This window comes from Geotrypetes seraphini, chromosome 4 (assembly GCF_902459505.1).
Source record: "Geotrypetes seraphini chromosome 4, aGeoSer1.1, whole genome shotgun sequence".
Classification (NCBI taxonomy): Eukaryota; Metazoa; Chordata; class Amphibia; order Gymnophiona; family Dermophiidae; genus Geotrypetes; species Geotrypetes seraphini.
Window position 1 is genome coordinate 255,181,668 of NC_047087.1, and position 27,609 is coordinate 255,209,276.

At 42.9% G+C, this 27,609-nt stretch overlaps 1 protein-coding gene across 2 annotated transcripts in view; it reads left to right on the plus strand.

The window, feature by feature from the left end:
* Positions 1-27,609, plus strand: part of PAPSS2 (3'-phosphoadenosine 5'-phosphosulfate synthase 2) — a 100,085-nt gene that overhangs the window by 24,546 nt on the left and 47,930 nt on the right. For both annotated transcript variants that reach the window (XM_033942871.1, XM_033942872.1), the window contains exons 2-3: positions 23,302-23,419; positions 25,769-26,004. In XM_033942871.1, the coding sequence (XP_033798762.1) occupies positions 23,302-23,419; positions 25,769-26,004 (354 nt within the window). The remainder of the gene's footprint in view (positions 1-23,301; positions 23,420-25,768; positions 26,005-27,609) is intronic.

Consider the following 27,609-nt stretch of genomic DNA (forward strand, 5'->3'; position numbering starts at 1 on the left):
GGCTAGTAAAAATAAAAGTGGGAAAAGAGCTCTAGAAATGGCCAGTGTTATATTTTCCTGGGGTACCCCCTAAACTCCTGGGGTACTCCTTAAACTAAAACAAATAGACAAAACACAGACCACATGGCACAGACAAAACATACAACACAAAGTTTTAGGCGTGAAACTATTCTTCCATTTGTCAAGTGTTCAGGGCTGAATTTAACTCTGCAACTAAACACATTGTTATGGAAAAACAAAACAAAGATGAACACATGAGTAAAGTATATGTACAAATAATGCAAAGCATAACCATCTCATATTCAGAAAAGGCATAAAGCTAATGTCTCTTTGGAGCGTCTTTATCTCTGCAGTGATAAAGAAGATCCTTGGAATACATTAAAAATATCTCTGTGCCAAAACTGATCTGGGATGGCTATGTATATATCCGAACTGCTGCTAAGAAAAAGAAAAAAACATTTTAAATTAGCAGCATCCTCAAGGTCACTTAGAGCAAACTTTGTCCATATTCCATTCAGGCCGACCTGGACCACATATCTGCCACCTGGGTCCCACTGCAGACTGAGTAGTGGGCACTGCGGTGCAGAAGTCAGGTGCCTGCTAGATTTGTCTTCTTTTGTCTGCACTGTTGTGTCCTGGAATTCAGAGGCAAGGGGCAGATTACAAAAATCATTAGTCATGTCTAGGACAGAGAAAAATGCATGTTTAGGGTTAAATTTCACAGTAATTTCAGAGTAAGAGGCTGCCATTGGTGCTACAAGCTTTGAAATCTTAGGGCCCGAGAGTCTATAGTGAGCCTACTGGAGCCCTCTGGTTTAGCATCTGACCAAGCTGGAGAGCCACATGCTGAAGAGATAGGTCCACTCAGAACCCTCTCCTCCATTTTAGGCACCAGTTCTGTTGCTGGAGGAAGTACTGAGTGCTGTGTTTGTGGTTGAGGATCTTCGGCCTCAAACAAAATTTCAGTGTACCTTTTCCCACAATCTAACTTCTCCTGTGCCCAAACAGGCTTTTCAGGTTATAACAGACCTAGGCGCCTGCCTAGTCTGCCAGGCCACACTGAGAGTAGCTTGTAAAGAGAAGACCACACAGGTAAGTCTTGTTACAAAAGAATGTTCTTGTACTTTATTGAACCCGGGGGTCTGAATACCATCAGCCACACCCACATGTCATGGAAAAACATAAAACACAAAATAGCTTGCAGTTGTCAGAATGGCTTGCTACACCAGCCACATGCAATTCAATACCCTTGACTTTTTCTAGTCTAAATACAGTCCTCTACACCAGGGGTTAAAGTAAATGCAAATATCAGGAAAATAAACTTTCAAACTTTGCCAACATCTTGTGAAAACAGACAGAGTAATTACAGTTCCCAAACTTGGCAATGAATTCCTTAAAACGTTTCAGCTTACCTAGCTGAGACCCAGATAGGTTTTGCAGAGCAGGCTTCACAGTTTGTTACTATCAGCTGGGCTTCCTAGTCGAGGGAACACAGCAAGGCATTAGATAAGCTGTGAACTTTACTTAGGTTTTCACAAGGAGCTTTCACACCCACATAGATAAAGTTCCTTGAACAAACAATGCCCTCCGGGCAGTGGCACAGTGAGATTTTCCTGCTCTCCCTCTAATTATTGTCAGCTGGGCTTGGGTTACGGGAGCCAGCACAAGCACAGCCTTGCTTCATTCCCTTTAGCAACTAACCTCCATGTCGGGAAAATAGCCAGCTTCCAGCAGGGGTTCAGAGACATCCATAGCCTCTGCCTGCTCAGCAGCCGCTGGGGTTGAGCTGAGGTAGTCCTCGGTCATCTCTACGTCCTCACTGATGTGGGTTGGAGGAGAGAGACTTCTCCCCTCATCTGCACCCGAACATTGCTGCTTCTCCTGCCGCTGCCTGAGCTCATTAGCTCTAGCTCCGTCCCTGCTCCCCCACTGTGATCCCATGCTCTGTTCTTATGTGAGTTAAAGCCCCACCCCTCTCTCCTAGGAGCAGCTGTGTTAGGCAGGAAATCCCTAGGGAAAAAATCCAGGTTTCTCCTAGGCTGGTAATGAGCATACCTTCCAGCATTGGGACTCCACTTCTCAATAAGAGTCCTATTAGGCTTTCTAGAGTACCTGTACTGAGATGGCACTCTCTGCTGGATATTCCTATGCTCATGCCTCTCCTGCTCTACCTCACTGTCTGAGGGGTAGTCAGCCAAATCCAAACCTTTACTTTTAATCTGGTCAGCCCTTCTGACCAGGGACCGTGTTCTGCTTTTATCCCTTACAGGGACAAAGCTGACCACAGGTTTGTCACATTGCTCAGCCACTCTCAGACACATGGTTCTTTTTATTGCAAAAAGGGCTCCACTGAATATTGAGTGAAGGAGCGCAGAGAATTAAGCAATCCAGACTTTTTGGTTTCTTATTATTTACTTTTTGAATTTTTCTATTCTGTAATTGTTCTTTCACAGTGAAAGCGTTTCACTGATCTGTGCAGCATATCTACAAACTGCTACTTTAATGCATTTTGAATTGTATATTTTTAGATAGCAGAATGTGAAACATGTACCGGAATGTGAAGTCTTTTGAAAGACAGTGTAGGCAGAACAGTTTGAGCATAAATGGTTAAACCCATTTTGGGGTCAGGCCCACCCAAGTAGAACCCGAAGCCCCACCAGCTGTGTACCTCTCGTAACAGCATCCAGAACTGTGCAACCCAATTTAGCAGTCGGCGGTAGCATCATGAGCTGCTGAAACCAGTACCTCAACGTGCTCATTTGTTACACCTCAGCTCATGGAGCTGCTGCTGTCTGCTGAACTGGGTTACAGATTTCTGGGCATCATTTGGGAGGTCTTCAACTGGTGGGGTTTGGGGATCCCTGCCAGTGTTTATAGTTTTTAAGTTGAGTGGAGAGTAGAGGTCTGCACAGGAACGGGGATCACGGGAATCCCGTGGGGGTCCCACGGGAATCCCCCCTAATCCACGGGACTCCCAAGGGGATACCCCTCTGGCCCATGGGATTCCCATGGGGACCCCCCTCTAGCCAACGGGACTCCCATGGGGATGGAAGGCTTTAGAAGCAGGGTTCGTCCACATAATATAATGGACACGTCAGCCTTAGTAAAAGAGGGAGTTTATAAGTTAATTACCTGAATAGAAAACAAAAAAAGGGTTCCACCAAAGAGATTCCACAAGGAAAACAGCAGCGCAAACACAAAAGAAACTGTGGAATTGATGATCCTGTCAGAAGTAATTGCTGCTTTTTATGGGGACAGGCGTGGATGGAGGTATTTCCTTGCGGGGATGGATGGGGACGGAGAGGATCCTGGTGGGGATGGGTGGGATTTCTGTCGCTGCGCAACTCTCCACTGGAGAGGAATGCCAAGGAAAGGTCAGCGAGAGGGGGGCCGAGGATGGAAACAATATTTCGGCCCAAATTCTATAAAAAGACACCTAATGTTAGGCACCTAGTTCGGCATGCCTAGTCGATCCAGACACCTAACTTAATTATTTAAAAAGCTTAATTGGTGCCAGTAAGCAATTTGCACCTTATAATTGGCTTAATTAAAATTAATTGGATGGTAGGCACCTACCACTTTCAGGTAGGTCCCTAGTCTAAGGTACTTACAGAAAGTAGGCATGGTTAGGGTGCGGATCATGAGCATGTTTGGCATCTAGACACCAGTTTGGACTTTGGCGCTAGTATTTAGGCCAAGAGAACCCTGGCATAAATAGGGTGCACCTAAGGTCAGGACGCCTACCGATGCCCAAGTCCACTTTAGGTGCCGATTAGTATGATTCTACAAACATCGCCTAACTTATGATTGGCATGCACTAAGCGCCGCATTCTTCAGTGCCAATGTTTTAAGTGCCATTTATAGAATTGGGGCCTTCATGTCCACCACTTTTTCTGTAGGTCCACCAAAAATCTGTTGTCTAGCTATGCTATTGATATGAGGGTTAATTTTATAACAGGCCACTATATGAAAAAATCCCAAAAGGCAACTAATTTATGCCTATTTTATAAAGGCATAATAAGGCCCCTTTTATCAAGCCACGGCAGAGCATTTTAATATGGGCGGGCTAGGTGAATGCTCCGACACTCATTCAGTTCCTATGAGCTTTGGAGCATTTTCCTTACCGGTCCGTGCTAAAACATTCTACCGTGGTTGAGAAAAGAGGGCCTAAGTTCCAGGTGTTGAAATTGCAATATACACTCTATACTACATTATACTATGAAAAGATTTCTATTTTGTCTATAATCCCATGGATTGGATTTACAATCAAAAAGGACCCCTGACATAAAAGGAGTAACAAAGCAGTAGTTAAACATATCAATTTATAATATTGTATTATATGTGCTCTGTCTTATTACAAAAAAAAATATGTCTTTGAAAAGGGACTATGATGACAGTTGTCTAATCTGAATAGGTAGTTGGTTCCATACTCTTACTCCCGGAAAGAAAAATTACTTTCAAGATGTCATTTATTCGAAATATATTTCATTGAGGGAAGTGAGTCCTTCCAGCCCTCATCAAAATTCACACATATAGAAAAATAGCTTCATGTCTAATTCATATGCAGTTCAAATAAGCCAATCATACAGATACAAATTAATGGACCCTCAAAACAGTAAACATACTAGCTACTGCTGTAGTTTATCAGCTTGGTTTAATACCATTATTGACCAAATTTTATTACAAAATAATTCAGTGTAATTTCTTATGTAAATCTAGTCTTGTGTCTGATAGAAAGGGGCAGATTCTGTAAAGGACGTCTAAAAATTGGGCGTCGTTTAGGCATCCAGGAGCAGAATGCTGAGCGCGATTCTATAATGCATAGATGCACTATTGAGAATCACACTCAGCAGTGCTGAGTGAATCTAAGCACATCTATATTGTTAGACGTCCTTTGCAGAATCGCCTTTAGGTATTACATATACCTCCTCATAGCATCTATAATGTTATTGTGTGTTAGCGTTATGACATCATTAGAATGGCGATTTTTATGTTTTTTTTACATTAAAATTGTATGAGGTAAATGAGGTAAAATACTGGCACCACTATTTTATTTTATTTATTTATCTAGCACATATATCCTATGTGGCATTTAAATTTGTCTCCTGCCCAGGGCCACAAGGAGCAGTGGGGGAGTTGAACCAACAACATCAAGGTGCTAAGGCTGTAGCTCTAATCATCACACCACACATACTCAGATAGTAAACCACATGTCGGTTCCAAAGCCAAGCTTATATCCTCTTGATTTACAAGCAGTTATTTCTCTAGGATAAATATCAAATATGTACCTTCAACACTTGTCCAATTCCTCTTTTGGCATCTATGTTCCTCAATCAAAACACACGGAAAAAAAAAAATATATATATATATATATATATGTAAATATATATTGTCACAACCCTAGCATTAAAGCTAAGCGTGTTCCAGACAAGGCTTCTTCTAACCCTAGCCCTCTGTTAAAAAGGGCTAACCAATGTGACAGGGCAACCCCTAGTTCCCAGCTAGGATCAGAGTTCCAGTTTAAGCAACAAGTCACTAAGCCCTGGGAAGGGGAGGAAGAAGGGGAGAATAGCCTAGAGCGGCAGGAGGTGTGTCCTAGAGAGCAACAGCCTAGGAAACAAATTCCTAAGGCAGGTAATACTCAGCTGCAAGGAATTAAAGCACAGAGTAAAGCTCAGTGTAAGGACCAAGCTGCCCTGCCCCCTTTCAAGCTAGGGCATGGTCAGCTGCATGCTTTAGAGGCTGCCCTGAGGAGAACTAAGTCAGTCTATCCTGGATCATCCCAGGAAGCAGGATCCCAGGACCGGACTCCTGAAGCTGCTCAAATCCAAGACAAACAGCAAACCCGGAACCCATGGAGACAGGATGACTTAATGGATGAAAGTTAAGTGCCTCACCTTGATTTTTCCTTGTGTGTTTTAAACTGTGGTGATTTTTGGCTGTGAATTGCTACAGGCAACACAGTGAAGCTAAGTGAGCTGTGCTGAGCTCACAGCAATGAGGGTGCCTGTTTTTGTGTTTGGACTTTAAAGCAAGGTGTATTTTGTTTGGCAAGATTTTGTCCTGCCTTTTTGCAGAGTGTTTGGGACTTATTGTATGCTGATTGTGTGAAGGAACAGTAGCGGGGAGAATCCACCAACCATCCTCGGGTTGGGTTTGTGGGGCCAATTTTGGCAAGCTGACTAAAGGCTAATTTCAGGTGGATTCAGCTACTCCCTTCCCCCACCAGTGGGCTTAGCTGGTTGGGGCAGGCCGGTTACAAACCAGGCCTCTGCAACATTGCTCTCAAGCATTAGAGCAACCTTGTGAAAGACTCTGATAAATCTGGACAATTATTATAGCTGGTTTTTTTTTTTTTGCTCAGACAGTGAAACTAATAGAGCTGAGCTACTGGGTATTGTTTAGGATACTTACCTGTTTGTACCTGACAAGTAGGTGAGGGCTACCTTTTGAAAGCCCAGGTTTTTTTGTTCATGTTTCTTTGGAGTTGAAAGACTAATTACTGCTAAAGTGTTTCATAGCCAATAAAGTGAGACACAAGTTGCTGAAAGAACTTTATTGAACCTGACTACCGTATTTTCACGCATATAATGCGCGCGTTATACACGATTTTATAAACCTTGCATAACCGTGCACGTTATACGTGTGAGCGCGTTTTACAGCTTTTTTTTTTCAATCCAATCCGGCATCCCCCTGCGAACCGGCATCCTCCCTCCCGCTCGCGTCACCCCCCTCCCCTGCGATCCTACATCCCCCCCAGCACCGCAAAATATCTCTTACCCGATTGGGCACCGGCACCAATGCACAGGATGTGCCAGTGCCAGTGCCCGAAGATCCTCCCTCGTTGGTTTGGGCTGGGCTGGGCTGGGCGGTGTGGTGCGGGAGAGATCCTCCTTCTTCCTGCGCCGGGCTGGACTAGGCTTTGAGCATTTGCGCCTGCTCAAAGCCTTCTGGTCTCGCTCTCTCCGTCTCGGAGAGAGCGAGACCAGAAGGCTTTGAGCATTTGCGCAAATGCTCAAAGCCTAGTGCAGCCCGGCACAGGAAGAAGGAGGATCTCTCCCGCACCGCACTGCCCAGCCCAGCCCAGCCCAAACCAACAAGGGAGGATCTTCGGGCACTGGCATTGGCACATCCTGTGCATTGGTGCTGGTGCCGGTGCCCAATCGGGTAAGAGATGTTTTGCGGTGCTGGGGGGATGTAGGATCGCGGGGGAGGGGGGTGACGTGAGCGGGGGGGAGGATGCCGGTTCGCAGGGGGATGCCGGATCGGATTGAAAAAAAAAAGTTGTAAAACGCGGGTAAGTGAGCGGGGGGGGGAGGATGCCGGATTGGAGTAGGTGGGAGGAGGTTTTAGCATGCGCGGTATACGCGTGTGAGCACTATATTTAATTTTTTTTACATAAATTTGTGTTCCCCGCGCGCTATACCCGTGTGCGCGTTTTACACGGGTGCGCGGTATATGGGTGAAAATACGGTAATTGGTTTTTTTTTAATATATAAGCCAACAGGACCTCCAACTTATTTTGGTGGAACATATAAATCGGTCGTGGCTGAGCGGTGAACAGGGCCTAGGTCTAAACCCGGCACCTGCCTTGCCACAATATATAGATATTGCATACTAAATTCTCTATTTTTTTAGTGGAAAGAAGATGTCTTACAAAAACAAGTCTACTGTTGAGCATGAGTTGGGTGCTAGACAGGCTTGAGTTAGGTGGATGTGACTTAGGCATGCTGGAGGTATCTGCATATAGGTGAAGAAGACTTTATTTTGGGAGATAAAGAGGACTCCAGTTTAATATTAAGGTCAAAAGATGTGTAATAATGCATTACTTTAGCAAAGCGCATGAAAAATATATATATTGCATACTAAACCTTCCATTTTGGGGGGTAAAGAGGACTCTTTGATAATAATAGAAAAAGATGTTTAATAATGCATTACTCAAGCAAAGCACATGAAAAATATATAGCATACTAAACCTCTTAAAATGGCTGGGTGGTGGACTGTGTCGCACCTTACACTGTACATTGGGAGCAGCTTTGTAGATGGATTGCTTGTCTTTTCTTTTGTATGTGTATTTCTGCTCTGCTCCTGGACTGAAACCTCCATGTAGTTCTTGGTTGTGTTGTGGTGCTATTGCTTGCCTTAATAAAGATATTATTAAAAAAATAAACCTCATTCCCAAAAGGCTAAGAAAATAAGAAGAGAATCCCTACTCACAACGACTGTGGTTCAGAGCAAGTGGACATGTCTGATGTTCAATCTTGACATCATTGTGATATCATCAGTATGCACCTAGAGGGCAGAATATCACTAAAAAAATAATAAGAATATGTGCTGAGGCTCCTGACCATTGTAGGGATTGGAACCCACCACCTTTGAAAGATGGTAGAAGTGTCTTTAACTACTGAGTCACAGGAGATTTTGTTTAGACAGTAGTTCCTGCATTGTGAGATAATACCTTAGGAGATCATTGGCATCGCAGGGAAAAAAATAAGTTTCCCTCCACATCCTGGAAATGACAGAGTGCAATGAAAATGGCAAAGTCCAAAACCCATACGCTTTTATGAGGTTAAAAAAAAGGGTGGGGTGTGTGGTTTTGAACTCATGACCTGTGGAAGATGGAAGAAGTGCTCTTAACCACTGAGCTACAGGAGCTTTTGTTTAGGTAGTTCTCATTATTTTTTTTTTGTGACATTCTGCCATCTAGGTGCATATTGATGATGTCACAATGATGTCAAGATTGAGTATCAGACATGTCCACTTGCTCTGAACCATAGCTGTTGTGAGTAGGGATTCTCTTCTTATTTTCTTAGGAATGAGGCTTAGTATGCTATATATTTTTCATGTGCTTTGCTTGAGTAATGCAGTGGCTTACCAAGGGGGGGGGGCGGTCCGCCCCGGGTGCCAGCCCTGAGGGGGTATTCCCAGCCTTGCTGCTCAGTCCCCCCCCACGCCCGAAGGACCGCTCGCCCCACTGACCTTCCAGCACACCTATGAAGCAGCCCGCAGCAGGATCGTGACGTCAGCAATCCCTGAGCTGCTTGGGCGCTGCTTCCTGCGCCGCGGTCCTGCCCCTCCTCTGACGTCAGAGGAGGGGGCGGGACCGCAGCGCAGGAAGCAGCTCCTAAGCAGCGCAGGGATAGCTGACGTCGCGATCCTGCTGCGGCTGCTTCATAGGTAGTGCGGGGAGGCCAGGGGGACGAACGGTCCTTCGGGGTGGGTCGGGGCATCAGGCCTTCAGGGGCGGGCGGGCAGGCAGGCAGGCTTTCAAGGGGGAGGGGGGTGACAGGCAGGCAGGCCTTCAAGGGGGGGTGCAGGCCTTCGGGGGGGGTGCAGAACTTCAAGGGGGTGCAGGCCTTCAAGGGGGGGGACAGGCCTTCGGGGGGGTGCAAGCCTTCGGGGGGGGGTGCAGACCTTCAAGGGGGTGCAGGCCTTCAAGGGAGGGGACAGGCCTTCAAGGAGGGGACAGGCAGGCAGGCCTTCAAGGGGGGACAGGCAGGCAGGCCTTCAAGGGGGGGACAGGCCTACAAGGGGGTGGGACAGGCCTTCAAGGGAGGACAGGCAGGCAGGCCTTCAAAGGGGGGTCAGGCCTTCAAGGGGGGGACAGGCCTTCGGGGGGGGTGCAGACCTTCAAGGGGGGGACAGGCCTACAAGGGGGTGGGACAGGCCTTCAAGGGGGGACAGGCAGACCTTTAAGGGGGGACAGGCCTTTGGGGGGGACCCTGGTTTAGAAGTACACAGAGGGAAGGGGGTGTTCAAAGAGACGTGCAAATGCCAAACTTTGGGGGGGGGAAGAAATAATGGGTCTGAAAATAGAGGAGAGGGAGAGAGATGATGGACCATTGTTAGGAGGGAAGGAACAGAAAGGGAGAGAAATTGGACACAAGGGATGGTGTGGAGGAGGGATAGAGATACTGGATAGAAGGGTAATTGGGAAAAGAAAGGGAGAGATGGTGGACTCTGGGGTGGTGGGGAAAGAGGGAGAGATGCCGGATGAAAGGGTAGTTAAGAAAAGGTGGATCTGTGGAGGGAGATGAAAAAAAGGAAAGATACCAGACTTCCTGGGGAGGGAAGGGAAATGGAAAGGGAGGACAGAGTTGGCAGATGGATGGTTAGCATGCAGAAAGAAGAAAGAAGGAGACCCTGGCAAGCAAGTTATCGGAAGAAAACCAGAGCCTTGGACCAACAAGATTTGAAATATAACCAGACAACAAAAGGTAGAAAAATTAATTTTATTTTCTGTTTTGTGATTATAATATGTCAGATTTGAAATGTGTATCCTGCCAGAGCTGGTGTTGGACTGCAAACGTGAGCTAGGATTTAACAGAGAGAGGAAAAGTCCTTTTTGTTTCTTTATTTTATTTACACCATAGCACCAGTGTGGTTAGGAGAAGCCAAAGGGGGTGAAAAAGCTATAAAACCCACCAGGAGTTTTGTAAAAAATCACCCAACTGGGCAGGAAAATCGAATTGAAAAACCAATTCAATAGGCTGAATCGAATCGAAATTTTTTTTTCCTGAATCTGGCAGCATTAGTTTGCGCTACTGTCTTAGACTTTAGGACCTGGGATTGGGGAGAGATGGCATCCTCAGTACTTTATAATGCAAGTGAAACGAGGATTTGGTCAGACTTTTGAAGGGTCTGCAGAAAAAAAATATTGTATAGGCCGGGGACATGAGACAGCAGGAAATGGGAACTTTTCTTCCTTCTATTTTTGTGAATGGAAAGGCTGAGGATGTCAGAGAGTTCAGTTAAAATATGTGCTTTATAAGAAAATATAATAATGTGTTTTATAAAGTTTATAGCATAGCTGGCCTACCCAGTGAGGTGTTCCTAGTGGTGGTGGTGGCAGCGTGTCAATGTGTTGAGAGGAAGAGGTGGTCTGGGAAATTCTGCTGAACAAACTCCGGGCCCATTTCCACCCCCCAGTTAGTCCACTCCACTCAACTGGTTCACACACTGAGTGGATCTTTGGGTGTTGTTTTGGAATCTCTTCCAGTGGTTTATCAGTATCTCCTTCTGGTCCAAGGAAGGAAACTTTGTTATCCTTAGCATTGACCTACAGAATATGTTTGTACAGCACTGCTTGTGTGGCATTAGGCTATGTAGTGATCGAAAGAAATAAACAGACCTTTGCACATTTTTGCACTATATGGTGGGTGTATGAGGAGATTCACATTTCCTGCACAGCTAAGTCCATGTGAAGTTACCTTGTGCTGTATTTGACATCTAGCAAGGTCTCTGTTTGAAAGGAAAGATCTAAACTTAAAAATGAAGTGGCCAGAAGTTATGGTAAAAGCAGATAGTGTAGCTGGTTTTAAGAAAGATTTGGACAAATTTCTGGAGGAAAAGTCCATAATCTGTTATTACGACATGGGGGAAATGTCTGCTTGCCCTGGATCGGTAGCATGGAATGTTGCTACTCTTTGGGTTTTGACCAGGTATTAGTGTCCTGGATTGGCTACCATGAGAATGGGCTACTGGGCATGATGGACCATTGGTCTGACCCAGTTAGGCTATTCTTATGTTATGTTCTCATCTGTAGGGGCCTTTGTTTTCACTTTTTATTTGAATGTATTTTTTTTCTGGGAACTTATCAATGTTTTTTTATAATGGAAGAGAATTAATGTGTGTGGGATGAGGGGGTAACTAATTTCTTCAGCTAAATAATTCAATCCACCTCAAACAGACATAGGAGAACTCACGCACCATTCACACACCCTCCAACCAAAAACGTCGAAAGAAAAAAACTGTTCGACAACCTCCTAGCCATTCGAGCTGCAACACTCGACCCCCAACTCTACAACCAATTGACATCGACCATAGACTGCAAAACCTTAAAAAAAAAAATTAAAACCTTTCTATTCAAAAAACACATAAAACCGAACTAACACAATCAGAACTGTCCCAAACATCACCTGCAACTACTCCATATGTACTTCTGATGTCATGACAATTCAGACATAATTTATGTTATGTTATGTTTGGAATATAAGAAAATTTTCACTGCCTGTTCTATTCTGACCATTTATTACGTTTCATGGTCTTTACAAAAAATATTTTTTTCCATGGGGGGGGTGTCAAAAAATGATGGGCCCCCGGGTGCCACATACCCTAGGTACGCCACTGGAGTAATGAATTATTAAACATCTTTTGATCTTAATATCAAACTGGAGTCCTTTACCCCCCCAAAAAAAAAACCCGTTCACCTAAATGCGGATGCCTCTGACATGCCTAAGTGATGCCTAAGTCGCATTTACCTAACTCGCACCTAATTAGCAACCAGCTCACACTCAAAAGTAGACCTGCTTTTGTAACGCCTACATTTTATGTTTATTAAAAACTTTATATACCGCATAACGGCCTAAAAGGATGCAAGCAGTTTACAATGCATAAATCACATTCATCAAGAAAAGGGCTCCATTAAAAATAGAAAAGTAAAGATTAAGAACAAAAGTTTTTAAAAAATTTTTGTTTTCTTCTTCATAAATATTATAACAAACTACATCTCCATAAAAAACCATTCTACTGACAAAACAATAAAACACTCAAATCTCAATGAAACATAATTTATAGACAGCTAATAATTCTCCATTACAAAATCAACCATTACATAAACACACATCACAGTCCCTAACTGCATTCTAATTTGGGAAAGCCAATTGAAAAAATGTGCTTTTAAACGTCTTTAAAATTTATATAGCTTTTTCCAATGGGCGTCCACAAAATTGTGGAAGCCTATTTTGTGAATCTCGTCCGGCCTTTGGACATCTAACTTCCAATTATTGCTTGTTAAAGTCGTTAATTAGGTTTATTATCCACTTTATTTGGATGTCTAAGTTGATGGACATCCATATTGTGGACGCCTAAAGTTAGACGCCCTTTTCAGAATCTGCCCCAAAAGGTCTTTTTGTGAAAAAAAATAGAAAAATGTGTTTACTTATTGTTAAAAAACAATGGAAATCTTTTCTCTCAAAACCTACCAAATACTAGATGTCCTTCACCCTTGGCTCTCCTTCAGATGTCACTTCATGGTCCCATGACCATGAAGTGACTTCAGAAGGAGAGCAAAGGCCAGTGCGAGCCATATGTTAGAGATGTTATTCATGCCAGCAAACAGTTAAAGAGGTACGGGGTAGAGAGGAGAGGTACCAGCACCCCCACAAAGATGGTGCCCAGGGTGATATGCTCCCCACCCCCACCCCCTTACTCCACCACTGGATACGAGGGATCTCCAGAATAATAAACCTTATGTGTCAGCAAAATAATTTTGAAGAGGATATGATATCTGACAAGGAGCAAGTGTAATTGGGAAGTAGTAGAGAATCATGATCATGTCTCGTGGCTTTGAACAGAAAAAGAGCCACACAATTTTTGAGTGATTGTAAACATTTGTTGGACTTGTGGAAGGCCCGCATACATCATATTACATTAGTCTAAGCAGGAGGTGACGAATGTGTGAAAGGATGCATGCAAGTCATAATCTAAAACAGGGTGAATAGTGCAAAGAAGAGAGAGAAGAGAAAGTCACTTCAGAGATTTGTTTGGTGAAAAGTGTGACCCAGCAGGACTCCTAAGTATCAGAAAGAAGACACAAGGTGAACAGAAAGGCCAAAGAGGACTGGGGCAATAGTAGGTTGCAGTAAAGATCTTGTGATCCAGTAGATTTTTTTTTTTTTTCTGGATTCAGTGTTAACCTATTTTAGAGTTCCAATTGGCCAGGGCTGTAAGACGGGGTTGTAGGTCGACATTAAGAGGGGACACAGGAAACAATAATAAGATGTCTGCTCAAATTTGATGTTGAGTGATTGAATCAATGTTGCTAACGGATTAATAAAGAGATTGAAGAGCAATGGGGATAGAGTAGAACCCTGTGGGATGCCACAAGTGAGAGAATAAAAAGATGCTGTTGCATTTTTTTAAATATTGGTGTTGGTGTTTCATGGTTTGGCACCATAGTATATCACACATTTTTTGAATTTGTTGTCTACATATATGGATACATTTACCACAGGTTTTATGGCTACACTTGATGTGAAATCTTTGTATACCTGTATTCCACAGCAGGAGGCTTTGGATGTAATTGAGGAATATTTGGAGACATGTGAGCATCTTTGCCTGGTACCTATGGAATTTTTGGTGGAATTATCTGCATTAGCTATGCGTCGGCATTCTTTTATTTTTGATGGGAAGTTTTTTCAGCAGTGCTCGGTTATTGTGATGGGGCCCTCTTTTGCACCTTCTGTAGACAATTTATTTATGATCAAATTTGAGGAACAATAGGTATATTCCATTGAAGATTTTTTCCCATGTGAGATTGTGGTACAAATTTATTGATGGCATTTTTCTTTCGTTGGTTCACATAGTAGAGGAACTGCATCAGTTTGTTGGATATTTGAATGTGTCACCTTACAATTCAGTTTGAATTGAAATACAGTATCATGAAATGGAGATGCATGTTTTGAAGGTAAAGATTGAGAAGTCATCATCAATATAGGACTACAGTTTTCTCAAAAGAAACTGATCAGAAGAATACATTGTTGTTCTATTCGAATGTGCACCCTACTCTCTGCTTATTTTCAGTCCCTGACACGCCGCTCAAAAAAATTACAAAAAAATAATTACAATGTGCTTAACATATGCAACTGTCAAAACTAGCACAGGACACTTTAGTACATCTTGCATTATGCCATTTTTGTTTTGTTAGGGGCGCATTAGGGTTACTAGATTTTTGTCTGGAGAAACCCAGACACATGGCCCCGCCTCATTCTGCCCTAACCACGCCCCATTCCACATTCAGCCCCACTCCGTTCTGCCTCTAGGCCCACTCTGCCACAAAGCCTCATCTTTGTTTTCCGACTCAGAGGCTCAGAGGCCCTCCAGACCCGGCTGGGAGATTGGGGCTTTCCAAAACCCAGACAAACTACTGGGTTTTAGAAAGTCCGTCTGGGCACCCAGACAGTCCTCTAAAAAAGAGCACATGTCCAGGTTTTCCCGGATGTCTGGTAACCCTAGCATTAGTGCCTAACGCAGTTTAATTAAAGGGCTCTCCTTTTTTTTGTTTTGTTTCTATTTTGCATTGTAGACCCACTGGATTTCCAAAGCCTATGTATAGTTTTTGCTATTTATTCATCTTTCAAAACTCTTAAAGGGAGCCACCACCTACTTAAGGAGCCTTTTTAGAAAGCTGCACTAAAAAGTGGATTGTGCTATTTTTAACCCTGTAGGAAAATAAAAAGTTTGACATATTTAAACTGGATATATCTAACATAATCATTATGCAGAAGGGAGAAAGTGATTGATATTCTTCTATATCCTTGTTTTAGCGTTTGCAGTTCTGCTGGTACAGGCTCAAAAACAAGATTACTAAACCACTGTTGACAGTTCTAGGTTCCATACCTTTTGAACTTCAAGCCTGTCTTGTCCTTAAGATTCACACGGAAGGAAAAATGCTAGCTATTTGAAGTTTGTATGTATCTCCCTATTTGCTCCTTTTTTCTAGAAAATGCATCTTTCGTTTCATATAATTATCCAGTTTTTCTTGGATAAAGTCCAAACCAGGTCAAGACCCTTCAATTTTCTGACTGCCTTGGATGCACTTTTTTTTTTTTTGGGGGGGAAGGAGGGGATAGGGCATAAATCCACCTTGAACCGCAAGATAATGGCGGAATAAAAATCACTAATGTAATGTAATAAGTGTTTTTATTATGTTCATATACTAGCTGATGTTTAGGTAACTTGACAGCCCCAAAACAGCTTGACAATGAAAGTAGTAAAGAATAAAAGATAGCTTTGTAGTTAAGGCCAGCTTGTGTAAGCCTGCCAACTGGAACCAGATTTACAGGACTGTCCTGCACACCATTTCCTCTCCCTTTCACAATGCATCTTCCCATGATCATGTAAAGTTTTCGGTAGGCAAGGACATCTCATTAACTAGTGAAAGATAGTGGTAGTGATTTCAGCACCTGTTGCACTGTGTGGCACAAATCCCCCCCCCCAAAAAAAAAAAATGTTATTTTATGCATGCAGACCTATAGTTCTGAGGGTCTGAAGCTTTGACCATAAAGTAAAGGATTATGGTCATTTGCTCAATAAGGCCTAGAGCTGACGTACAGTTTCAATGATTGAAATGGATTTGGCAGCATAAGCAGATGTTAAAATTTCTTCCTTGTTAGCACTGAATAACAGCCAAATCAGTTAATTCTGTATGCCTTCCCAAGGTATAAGGTATTTATTTATTATTTATTTATTTATTCAGTTTTCTATACCATGAACTCAGACTTGGCCTCACACTCTATCTAATGTACCTGGGGCAATGGGGGATTAGGTAGTGGATAAGAGTCTCAGCATCTCATATCTAGTGAAAATGTTCGTCCATGAGGGGTCAAAAAAGCTGGATATTCTATAGATTTCAGGAAATTCCCATTGCTGGGAGCGTGCAGTTTTCATATTTATTTAATTTTTTTTTTTTTTTGCTCATAGAAGTATTTTCACAAAATATATTCCAAGCAATATAAAAACTTGTTACAGAAAATAGGGCAATCAGTATAAAGAAAAAGAAAATAAATTTCATAGGAAATCAGTCATTAAGAGAAATATATTTATAACACTAATTTCTTACTCTTAGTCCAAAGGATCCATCATAATACAAGTAAAAGTCAGCTACCAGAAATTGTAATTTATTTGCCTAACCAAAGATCATTGGATGTAGATACAGATCCTTTTTGGATAGGACTTTTATGTTTCAAGCAAGTAAACAGCAGTCCTGGTTAGGTAATTACAGTGGTGCCTCGCATAACGAACGCCTCACACAACGAACGCTGCACACAACGAACTTCATGTCTTGATTCACACAACGAACTTCGTTTCACACAACGAACTTCGTTTCACACAACGAAGTCGCCCGAGCTGCCGATGTATTGCATCCTTCCGCGCAGGCACTGCACTTAACTGCCCTCTCTCACTGTATACAGTCGTCCTTTTAAGATAAACTCAATATTTTTTATATATCATGGCTTCTAAAAAAAGCAGGAAGGTGATTTCTGTTGAAATGAAACGGGAAATAATTAGAAGGAGTGAATGTGGGGTAAAACAGTGTGACCTCGTCAAAGAGTTTGGCCTCAGCAAGACCACCATTTTCACCATTTTGACAAATTTATCTTTTTTTATGTCATCTTAGCATATTTTATGCTGCAGAACAAATTATTTTTTTTAACATGTATTGTTATGGGAAAACGCGTTTCACATAACGAACTTTTCGCATAACAAACTTGCTCCTGGAACGAATTAAGTTCGTTGTGTGAGGCACCACTGTACATCAATGGAGCCAGGTTGACCTATGGCGCATTTTGGAAAGAAATTAAGACAGTACTGTTTGACAGATTCATTTCCTAAAGAGAAGTTACACTAATTACAATAATTTTACTCTGTCTATTCTTAAGAAATATGTTGTACTTTTGCTATTTGTATTTTGTATTTCGCTGATTGTCCAGCTGTCTTCAGTGTAAACCGCCTAGAAATCGTCTGATTGTGGCGGTATAGAAGAATAAAGTTATGTTATGTTATATCCAAAAATCCTCTATAGCTCTCATATAGGAGATGAAAGTTCTCAAAGTGGGCTAATGTTAAGCTGAGTTATTTTACCACACGTTATGTAATTTTAGCCAAGGCCTCATTACATAAAATGGAACCCTATCATAATCCCCCTCCCCTTTCCATGAAGCTGCATTAGGGGTTTTTTTTTATCACAGGCCACGGTGGTAAAAGCTACAATGCTCATAGGAATTCAAAATAACCTGACTTGTAGTAAAATCATTCATCTTAACAGTAGCCTACACTAATAATGTCGTGTGTCCCCCTACAGTACTCCCTGTATCTTGACTGCCGGCAACAGCAGTTTGGACAGGAAACTTGTTATCAAGAAATGCTTGAAGTTGCTTGGTATCATAGAAAACATATCTAACATTCTCAGATTTCACCAAATATTTAACTGGAACTCTCAAGAAGAAAACTCCACTAGTCCGAAAAACTCTTTCACACAGAGTTTCTTTGCAGACAATAGGATAACAAGGTAAACTACCGAGGTTAACAAAGGTAGGCGGAAGTGTCTCAGAGTACCACACAAATGCTCATTTGTTTTCACCTTAGACACTTGTGGTAATAGTTGTCTTTCATTGACCCAACCTCCACCTATAATACAGCTTAATTAAATAAATAAATATCAATTATTTTTTTTAACTTTTCAGATTTTTGTCTACTTTTTTATAAATATTTGTCATTTAATTTAATTTGATAAAGAAAAGAGTTTTCTTCATACAGGAATGCATGCTATATGCTCCTTAGATAGAAAAAATTCCACCTTCCAGACAGTCAGGCTTATTTTGCCACTGGAATGAGCTTATAACTGCTTGATAATCTTGCATGTAAACATTGTCCATATAATTCGTAAGCAAGCAGAAAGTTTTTTTACTTATCTTTGCTTTGATGCTTGGTGGTGGGAATAACATATGGCGCGTGGCTCAAAGAGTTAAAAACACAATGTCCGACAAACTGCTGTTCTTAACATTCTCTTTGCAATCAACCGTTTCACCGTTATCAATACGGCTTTATCAAGAAAAGCAGTTGTTTTTTTTCCAACAGTCAGGCTCATATGTGTCCAGTATTTAACTCTTTGTCCTGCAGTTCTGTTTTGTCTCCCTGTTTTACCATTTCAGCTATTTTTTTTTCCATTTGCATCTTTACTTTCCTGACTACATGACCAGCCTCTCTTAACTTTTCCAGATATTTTTGCTTGTCTTCCTCTTTCTGTGATCTTTTGTAGTTTACGAAAGCTAACCTCTTATTCCTTACACTAGTCTTTAAGCCCGTTACATTAACGAGTGCTAGAATAGATGTGTCTGTCTGTCTTTCTTTACCTCTCTCTCCTTGGCCACTGTCTGTATCCTTCTGTCTCCCCCTCCCCCCCCGAGCAAAACTGTCTGCCCCCAGCACCCACCTCCCCCGTCCCCCCCAAATGTCTCTCCATGGCCCTTTTCTGTCTTACCCCACCAGAGCAAAGCTGTCTGTCCCCAGCACACCTCCCCCCAAAGCAGCCCCCTTTCCCTATCTCTCCATGGCCCCTTCTGTCTCCCCCCAGCACACCCCTTCCCCCAAAGCAGCCCCCTTTCCCTCTCCCTGTCTCTCCATGGCCCCTTCTGTCTTCCCCCCCAGAGCAAAGCTGTTTGCCCCAAGCACACCCCTCCCCCCAAAGCAGCCCCCTTTCCCTCTCCCACTGACTCTCTCTCTGGCCCCCTTTCTCTGTCTGTCTTTCTGTCCCTCTCCCTGCCCCTGTGTCTTTCTTTCTTTCTGTCACCCTCCCTCCCGCTGTCTGTCTGTCATTTTTCCCCATTTCCCTATGCAGCAGCATTTCCATCCCACTTCCCTATGCAGCAGCAACAGCATTTCCCTCCTATCCCCCCCTTTCCTGTGCAGAAGCAGTAGCAGCATTTTCCCCCACACCCCTTTCCCTTCTCTTATCTTCTCTTCCTTGCTCAGTTCGGCCCCTCCCCCTTCTTTTACTGCCGTTGTCCTGCTCGATCTGGCCTGCTCCTGACCCTCCCACCGCCGACAAACCTTGGGGCTCCAGCCACGTAGGCAATACTTTAAACACGCTGCTTCGCGGCCTTCTACTGCCGATTTCCTCTGCCGCATCTGTCTCCGATGATGTCATCAGAGATGCGGCAGAGGAACTCGGCAGAGAAGGGCGCGAAGCAGCGTGTTTATAGTGCTGCCTACGCCGCTGGAGCCGGGAGGTTTGTGTAGGGTCAACAGCCGGAGCGGGGCTGCTGTCCACCACTCGTTTGCTGCCACTGGTGCTGCCTACTCCACTGGAGCCGGGAGGTTTGTAGAGAGCACAGTCACGCGGATGCGCCTCCAGCCCCTGCAAGCGCCGTGAGGTGTCAATTAGAATGTTGCCACAGAAGCACACCTCACGGCGCCAGGACTCACAAATTTTTGAGAGCGCATGCGCGCTCTAGCGTTTTATTATTATTGATTCTCAGCTACTACTTTTGAGAACCAAAGCAGTCTTCTTTTCCACTGCTTGCCCTGGAATGGTAGCATGGAATATTGCTACTCCTTGGGTTTTGGCCAGGTACTAGTGACCTAGATTGGCTACTGTGAGAATGGGCTACTGGGCTTGATTGACCATTGGTCTGACCCAGTAAGGCTCTTCTTATGTTCTTACTTGCCTCATAAAAAGGTTTGTCGCTCTTACAATTACTCCTTTAAGTTTTGCCCACTGCATTTTCACTCCTTCCAGATGTTCCCATCCAGACAACAATTCCTTGACATATTCCCCCATCCGAACAAAGTTAGTTTTTTAAAAGGTCTAGAACCTTTGCTTTTGAATGAGACCTCTCTATACCCATCTTAATATTAAACCGTACCATACAGTGATCACTGGATGCCAGATGATCACCCACTTCTCATCAGAAACACTTTCCCCGTTTGTAAGCACTAAATTCAATATGACCCCTTCTCACGTGGGTTCCATTACCAACTGCTGGAACAGTTCTCCTTGTAGAGAATCCAGGATTTCACTACTTCTAGAAGACCTTACAATAGGGATACCCCAATCAACATCCGGCATGTTAAAATCACCTATTAATAAAACTTCCCCATTTTTAGATATACCTTATTTCCCCATGTATAGGCCATGGCCTATACATGGATTTTGCAAACCGGCCTAGTGGGTGCGGCTTGCTTAAATGGGGTGGCCTATACAAGGAACAATACATCATCCCCTCCCTCTCAAATACCTCTCTCGCCGGTAATCCTCCTGGATGGCCACACCTGTTTTCTCCAAACACACTGGCTGCCTCCAAACACGCTGTGCATGGCAGGAGCAATGTTTGTGATGTCAAGCCTCGTCTCACGTCCTTCCTGATTGGCTGCCATCATGAAAACTGTCCTGTCCTGCACAGCTGGTTTGGAGGAAGCAGGCGTGGCCAGGATTACCGGCAAGGGAGATATTTAATGTGGGGGGGATGATGTATAGGCCGCCCCATTGTATAGGCCGATTTAAGTTTTAAAACTCTTAGATAAGCTGCAGCTAGTAACTTGGGACAGCTTATCTAAGAGTTTTAAAACTTAAATCGGCATTTTCTGCGGCCTATACATGGGGAAATACGGTATTCTGAATGTCTGCTATTAAATCTCTGTCCACTTTTTCTGTCTGTGAAGGAGACCTGTATATCACACCAATGTAAATATATTCACCATTGCCTCTTTGCAAATTGATCCATGGTGTCTCTTTCTTGCCCTGCAGAACCTGCAATTGTGTGGCTTTAATGTGATCGTTAATATATAAAGCTACTCCCCCCTCCTTTTCTTCCTACCCTGTCTTTCCTGAACAGATTATATCCTGGTATAACTACATCCCAGTCATGGCTCTTTGTGAACCACGTCTCTGTGATCACCACCATCTCCAACTCTTCTTCTAAATCCAATCTCAAAAGCAAATGAAAGCAGTACAGTTGCATAATCTTCAATTTCTATGAAGGTCTCTAAAATAACTGTGACATTCAAACTATCAGGTGAAATAGCTACATATCCATCATCCACTACCTGGTCCCCAGGTTGTCGCTCCTTGAAAGGCAGATAAAATACTTTATTCAAGGAAGGGATAAGCCTCAATCAGATTTTTCAGTATATCAACTATATATTTCTTTTAAAAGATTCCTTGACATCATATGAATCATTCAAGGAAAGTTCAGGAATTCTCCATTTCTTCATGTTCTGATGTAATCTTTAGAAGCCTTGGGCCATTCTACTGTGCATTTCAGTTATTTTCTTCCAAGATCTGCTATTGTACTTGAAGCTGCTGCAGGGTCAGCTTCGCAACCTCCATGTCCTTTTCTACTTGGTTCAACTTCTACTCACAATTTGGTCCAAATTTGTAATTGCTTGCCAGATGGAGTCTAGCTTCAGCGCTGTTTATAGAATATCTTCCGTAGTGCATGCTGATATCCATCGGTGCATGCAAAACTTCAATAATAGTGTCTCTAGTTATTTATTCCCCAGGAGTAAAGTAAGGAACTATTTCTTTATTGAAAGGGGGCTGGTTGTGTGGAACAGCTAGCAGATGGTGGCGAAAACTGTATCTGAATTCAGGAATGCGTGGGACAAGTACAGAGGATCTCTAAGAAAGAGGAAGGGATTATAGAGCTTCTTGGCTGGTATTAGTAGGGCAGACTGGATATGCCGAATCATCTTTATCTGCTGTCATTTCCGATGTTTCTCTGTTTAATTTTGTCATGTGATTTCCATATGATCTTAAACTCTGAGCACTAAGTAAGTTCTGATAACCATCAGTAGCACTCCAGTGTGACTGGCAAGTATATCAAGGATCCCAAAGTCTTTCAGGACCAACAAAGGGGACGAGAGTGTCAATTTACCATTCTCAGATACTCCAACTCTTTCCACATCCTCCTCCTACCCCACCCCATGCTCTTATGACACTCCCCTCATCTAGTTGCAGGCCAGGCACAAAGCGAAACAGAGTCTCTACACTAGAGCTGTTGAATCCAGGCTGCCTTTCCATGGTGATGTGTGAGTTGCAATATTGAGGACAAAAAAGTCAACGCAGGGCCTGTGAGCAAGTGAGTTGGCCGTCTTTGTCTCTACCTCCCCATCTCCTGCACAGGTTTTCTGTTCCCAAGGTTTCTCGTGCAGAGTATGTGCTATAGCCAAACTCATGGCCCTACACCAATTTTATTTCGTTAATGCAGCTCTGAGACCACTATAGGATTCTGACCTTCCTTCAGGGTAGGGAATGGTAGGCAGTTTGCTTTCATTGTGGTTGCCCTCCCCCAACCCAGGGTTGTTGGGATGCAGTTTAGACATACTTTACACCGGTGATTCAGAGTAGCATTGATTTTTTGACAGGCCATGTCAGGATACTAAATAAAAGCATAGAGGGAGCAATTTATATGGCACAGCATGTACAACCCTAAAACAAAGTTATTGAGGACTGTAACCTGCACAGAGTAGCAGGTACAATCCTAAACAAAGATATGTAGGGGGGTAACCTGCCCAGAGTGGCAGGGGAGTAACTAACAGAGAAAATGAGTATACCTCTGAACAAATGCATAAAAGGGGGTTACCTGCATGGAGTGGTAGGTACAATGTTATTCGCCTTTCTGGGTCAGACTAGATGCTCTCTGTTGTGAATTACTATGTTAGTACTGTATGTTACTTTCCCAAGCATTTTGTTCTATGAATTAAAGCAAAAAAATAAAAGATTTTTTCTCTCTCTCTTAGAATCAACAACCAAAAGCAACCAATGTAGTTTACCAAGCCCACCATGTGAGCAGGAGTAAAAGAGGACAAATCGTTGGTACGAGGGGAGGATTTAGAGGCTGTACTGTGTGGCTTACAGGTATTTGACTTGAAGTATGATGTTCAGAAAATCTCAGAGTAATATGAAACATGTACATTGATTCAGAGTGGAGATGGGAGTCTCAAAATGATCTACAGTTAAATAAGACTGATCCAAAGATTTGTTACAGGAGAAGGAAATAAAGATGGTAATTTGAGGTCTAAGAGGGTTGTGTAACTCCAGTGTGGTGCCTGGTTTGATCCTAGGTGAAACAGGAAAACTTTAAAGGCACAGTGGCTGCGAGTTTGCCTGTGCCCCTTTTAGAGCAGCAGATCTCAAACAAAATACAGTAGATTCTCAGTTAACCTGAACCAGAAATGGTTTTCAAGATACTTCAGCTTACATTGCTATCATTGCCCCTAAAACTCCAGGTAGTCCAAGAAAACCAGCATGGAGACCACATAAAATTGTGCATTAGAAGTGGGTAACACATCCTTTTATGTGTGTATATTCTCAGACAATATTATAAGTGAATATTTGTACATACAACTGCCTAATAAAATGATTTTCCTGTTGAACAAAGTTTAGGACCTATTATTTCAGTGTTCCAGAAAGAGGCCTAGTGCCTGGTCCCCAGCCAAGAACGGTCACCGCACTAACTAGGCCAAATAAGTAGGATGTAAATAATAATATAAGGGAGAGAATACCAGAATATTTGCAAATAAAGCATTATGATGCTGTAGCCAGCAGAGGTTGATGCAAATGAGCTGGAAGCCTAAAGGGGCAGGAGGAACCTGCCGAGCACAAAACTAAAAAGAATGGTATCAGTGGCTGTCAGTTTATAGTACTATCAACCACAAAAACAGCACAAAGGCCTAAAAAACTGGAACTAATTAATTATTCACAAAAGACCCAACACAACACTGATCGTGTTTTGGCGGAAAGCCTGCATCAGGGGTCTGTATTGTTATGTTTTTTTAATACTTGAACAATGCAACACTCAACAATGTGAAAGATTCAAGTCCCAATCAATTTTCTACACCGTTCTCTAGGGGTAGGCAATTCTGGTCCTCGAGAGCCGGAGCCAGGTCACGTTTTCAGGATATCCACAATGAATATGTACGAGATGGATTCGCATGCGCTGCCTTCTTTAGATGCAAATCTATCTCATGCATATTTATTGCGGATATCCTGAAAACCTGACCTGGCTCCGGCTCTCGAGGACCGGAATTGCCTACCCCTGGGGGAGTTCAGAATGGTTTACATGAATTTATTCAGGTACTCAAGCATAATTCCCTGTCTGTCCCAGTGGGCTCACAGTCTATCTAATGTACCTGGGGCAATGGGGGAGCAGGTGACCTGCCCAGAGTCACAAATAGCTGCGTGTATATCGGTGCAATCACAAACAATATATAGGCTTTCCCCCCAAAGCACTAATAGTGTTGGGTCTTAAATAATTAGTCCCAGTTCTGTAGCCCCAGTTTCCTTTTATGTGCTCCTAGTTTGTAACCAGTCATGTTCTTAAATTTACTCTGTGAATGTCCTATAGTAACCGATTCTGAGCTTTTGGGAGGATGGGATAAAAATCTAAATAAATAAATAGGCTTTTTGTGCTGTTTTTGTGGTTCCTCGTTGTTTGTGCACTTCTTTTGATCCCTTTCCTTGTGGTGTCTTGGAAGTTTATAGTACTATGGAATGTGAAACTCCATTCTTGATTTTGTTCGATATTTGCTGCGACTAGTGGCTGTACCCCCTAATTCTATCATTTTAGTGCCTAAACGTAAATGCCATTTGACCTCTGTGCATGCTCAGCAATATTCTAGAACTTACGATTAACCGAGTCCTTGAATGGTTTTAGAAAATCTTTAAAAACATATTCATTTTCCCAGGCATTTGAATAATATTAAATTATTTTAGAAGACTGATGTGAATTACTGCCTTTGTATTTATATGTTTTAAGAAATGTGATGTATTAGTGTCAATATATCTTATGTATGTATGTTGTAAACTGCTTAGAACTGTAGATTTGTGGTTTATAAAAATCTTTTAAAATTAAATTAGAATGTGAACACCCAGAGCGCTCAGTTCTTAACTGCAAGAGAATGGTCATAGGGAGAGGGCCAGGGGCAGGTACCACACTTACTATAAGTTACACACTAAAATGCAACATTCATGCCCTCACATTTTGGCATGCCTTGTACATGGCATACATGATAGCACCTAAATATTGGGGCACAATTGGCAACTTATGCTGTATTCTATAATGGAATCTTGGTCCCCAGATGCTCAGTGCTCAACATTTTAACACCCAAATTTGGAAAACTTTTATAGAATAGATCCCTTCTCCTTTCTAATTAGTGACTTTTAAATGCTCCAGGCACACCTCATTCCTGTTTACCTATACTACAGGTCTCTCAGGAGCAGGGAAGACCACCATTGGTTTTGCTCTGGAAGCATACTTGGTGTCTCACGGCATTCCATGTTACTCGCTCGACGGAGATAACATTCGCCATGGCTTGAATAAGAACCTGGGCTTCACTTCTGAGGACCGAGAGGAAAACATCCGACGTATTGCTGAGGTGGCAAGACTATTCGCTGATGCTGGGCTTGTTTGCATTACTAGTTTCATCTCCCCTTATGCAAAGGTAAGACTGTCTATCTCACTACAGTACGCTTTAGGGCAGAGGTGCCCACACTTTCTTGGCTTGCAAGCTACTTTTAAAATGACCAAGTCAAAATGATCTACCAACAATAAAATTAAAAAAAAACACAAAGCACACTGTACACAGAGAAAATGTTAATTATCATTTATATTTGGGGGGTTTTTCAAAGAGGTCAAGGCAGATGACTTTATGCAGTGTCACCTCAGTAACAACTATACAAAAATAGACAAATATACCCCCTCCCTTTTTACTAAACCACGATAGCAGTTTTTAGCACAGGGAGCTGCGCTGAATGGCTTGCGCTACTCCCAACGCTCATAGGCTCCCTGTGCTAAAAACTGCTATCGCGGTTTAGTAAAAGGAGGGTCATAGTGTAAAATATAGACAGCAGATAAATTTAAAATAAAATCATTTTCCTACCTTTGCTGTCTGGTGATTTCATGAGTCTCTGGTTGCACTTCCTTCTTCTGACTGTAAATCCAATATTTTTTTCTTTCTGCCTCCAGACCTCATCCATTCCCCAACCAACATCTCTCTCTGTCCCTCCATGAGTTCAACTTTTTCTCTCTCTCTCCCTGCCCCCTCCCCTTTCTTTCTTTTTATTTTAACAAGTTTTATTGAATTTTCACAATGGCAAATATACCAGATAGCCAAATCCCCACCCCTAAACATAAACAATCATACTGGTACTCTTTCAATATAAGGCAATACTATCCAACCCCAAATTTCCCCCCTCCCTCTCTTTCTTTCTTTTTCTTTCTTCCTGCCCCCCTTTCTTTCTCTCTCTCTCCCTTCCCCTCTTTATTTCTGTCTGTCTGTCTTTCTCTCTCCTTGCCCTACCTCCAAGCCACAGCCGCCGATTTCTTCCTGCCAGGCATGTACAAGCACCAGGCCTACAGCCTTCCCCCCCCCAAGTCAATTCTGCCCTGATTCTGCTTCTCCTGCTTTTGCTGCCCTGCTCTCTGCCCCGACTCCGTGGTTTTAATCCGTGGTGCAGCTCCGCTGTTAAAACCATGGGCTCAAGGAAGTTTCCAACTCTGTATTAAAAAAAAATTTCTAGCTCTTCCTTCGTGGTGAGCATGCACAGACCATCTCCAGGCAAAGAAGATGGTCTGCGCATGTGTGAAGATCACTCTCCAGCCTTCCGTGTGGTCAGTGGCGGGCGTGCCTATGATTGCCCCCATTTGCATGAGGACGCGTTGAGAATTTGTCGGCCTGCTATGGATCGGACATGATCGGGCAGGTTAGTGAATCTAGCCCATTGTTTTACTGAACCCTAGTGAAAGTTACCGTTGAAATAATGTGACACATTCCTGCACAGGAAGAGCAAGCCCTGGGGGCAGAGCTTAAAACCTCCACATTTCAAGCCTGTGCTGTGTTCCTCCTCCCCCAATCACATATACAAATCTTCGCTTTTCACCGTCTCTGATAATGTTACTGTCCGGTTCTGTGATAGCATGAAACAACGATTACTTTAAAAAAGGAAAATCATGTCAAAGATGCCACTGCTGAAACCACTTGTGATGCCTCTGCCTCCAGGAGGAAGTGGAGCCACACCTCCTGTGTGATGCAGATTAATCTCTGCAC